Genomic DNA, 2033 nt, shown 5'->3' with positions numbered 1-2033 from the left:
CCCCCCAAAACCCCCCAACCCAACAACCCCACAACAACAACAACAATAGCAACAACACCAGAATGGTCATGTGGATGCCTATATCTTGCACACAGCTCCCACATCACCACCACCACCACCACCACCAACAACAACAACAAAAACAACACAGATGGTCTTATGGGTGCCTATACCGGTAACATCAACAACCATAACACCACCACCAGCAACATCAATATAAACACCACCAGCAACAACAACAACAAAACCACCACCACTAACAACAACAACATCACCACCACCACCACTACCAACAACAACAACAACACCACCACCAGCAATAACAACAACAACAACAACTCGTCCATCACCAAATGGTCGTGTAGACCTATATCTCGCACACATATCCCCCACCACCACCACCAACAACAACAACCAAACTCTCCCATGACCAGATGATCGTGTGGATGCCTCTATCTTGCACACATTTCCCACACCACCACCATCACCACAAACACCACCACCACCACCACCACCAACAACAACAACAACAACAACACCACCACCACAACAACAACAACAACACCACCAACAACAACAAAACTCACCCATGACGAGATGATCATGTGGGTGCCTATATCTCGCACACATCTCTGTGCCATCCTCCAGTGTAACAAACCCGTTCTGTGGACGGCCGCACTTGTTCCAGTCGGGGGGAGTCAGAGATTGGAACCCCAGACGCCTGGTCTTGTTGATCCACCTGTCTGCCACCTCTACTGATACCCCTGAGAAAAAACACAACTTTGTTGTTAACCTTTTGGTAAACGTTATTTTGTTTGTTTGATTTTTGGGGGGTTCAGCCAGACAGGGTCGAGATCCTGAAATGTCTCTCTTGCCAGCTGATCGAGGAGGAAGATAGGGAGGCAGAGGTCAGTACTGCTGTGGAGAGGATGATGCTTTTGGGAATACAAAAAGGAAGCGGAAAATCTGGCACCCTTGCTGGAAAGAACAGAAGAACGTTCAACCAGATGTGCACTGGCACAATCAGTAGAAAGACCCTCGGCGACATTTTGGAGAGAGCAACGGAGCATCAATGAACATTCCGTGGAGCAGGGATGTTGCTTTCTGAAACAATGAAACAATGTGAGAAGCAGCGTGGTGCAATCAGGCTCTCGTTAATTTATTGGTATAATCTTAAAAGTTGTTCATTTGTGTTTATTTGGATGCAAAAAAAAATCCATTTATCTTGAATACATGTCGAGATATTTGCGAAAGAAAGAGGTGGGGGTCATCTGTTTTCAGAGGTAAAATTAGTGAGCAAATGGCCGCCAAAGATAATAATTTATTTACCTTAAGAGTCCGTTTTAACTGAAAATTTAAATTTTTTAGCCTTAAATCAACTTTTTAAAGAAAAATCCACACAGAAATGAGTTGAGCCAAAAAACAAAATTTTGATAAAAATTCACAAACCTGCCGAAAAATGCAAGTTTCTTTACTTTGATTATTTTGACGAGAGCCTGATTCCACCACGCTGCCTCACATGTTTGTTTGAGTAAAGAGAGGCACGTCGACACAATAATGATCATTTATTAGTGGTGGGAAAAGGTTGTTTCGTTTTGTTGTGTTGTTTTGTTTTGTTTTGTTTTTTGTTTTTTTAACATGTTAAAATGTTCTGAGAGAAGCTAGGTAGTAATTGGCTGGCTATGTGGTATATTATCCTTTCTGGAAGCATCTGTTGGTTATTTCCCCTCTCGCAGTCCCCTGCTGGGCCAAAAGGAAACACCGACCCTCCGCTAATTTACCCTGGAAGTTTTGAGTGATCAGCCTTTGAACTGATAGGTCTTTGATTCTGTATACTGTCGTTAAGAAAACACGGATCAACATGCTTACCGTTCTTGTAGGTGTATTAAGAAGCAAAACATAAAAACACAAAGAAGCAGACTGAAAGGACAACAAAAACAAAACAAAACGAAACGAAGCAAATACAAAACAAACCAAAAAAAATAAAAAAATATCAACCTCCCTTAACATTAAAAAAATAAAGCTACCCCGCC

The 2033-nt window shown here is 42.3% G+C and overlaps 1 protein-coding gene across 1 annotated transcript in view; it reads right to left on the bottom strand.

Annotated features, from left to right (window-relative positions):
* Positions 1-2033, bottom strand: part of LOC101849855 — a 29447-nt gene that overhangs the window by 9923 nt on the left and 17491 nt on the right. The window contains exon 2 of the mRNA XM_005101970.3: positions 588-764. Within this exon, the coding sequence (XP_005102027.1) occupies positions 588-764 (177 nt within the window). The remainder of the gene's footprint in view (positions 1-587; positions 765-2033) is intronic.

This window comes from Aplysia californica, unplaced genomic scaffold, assembly GCF_000002075.1.
Source record: "Aplysia californica isolate F4 #8 unplaced genomic scaffold, AplCal3.0 scaffold00306, whole genome shotgun sequence".
NCBI lineage: Eukaryota > Metazoa > Mollusca > Gastropoda > Aplysiida > Aplysiidae > Aplysia > Aplysia californica.
This window is presented reverse-complemented; position numbering and strand designations above follow the sequence as displayed.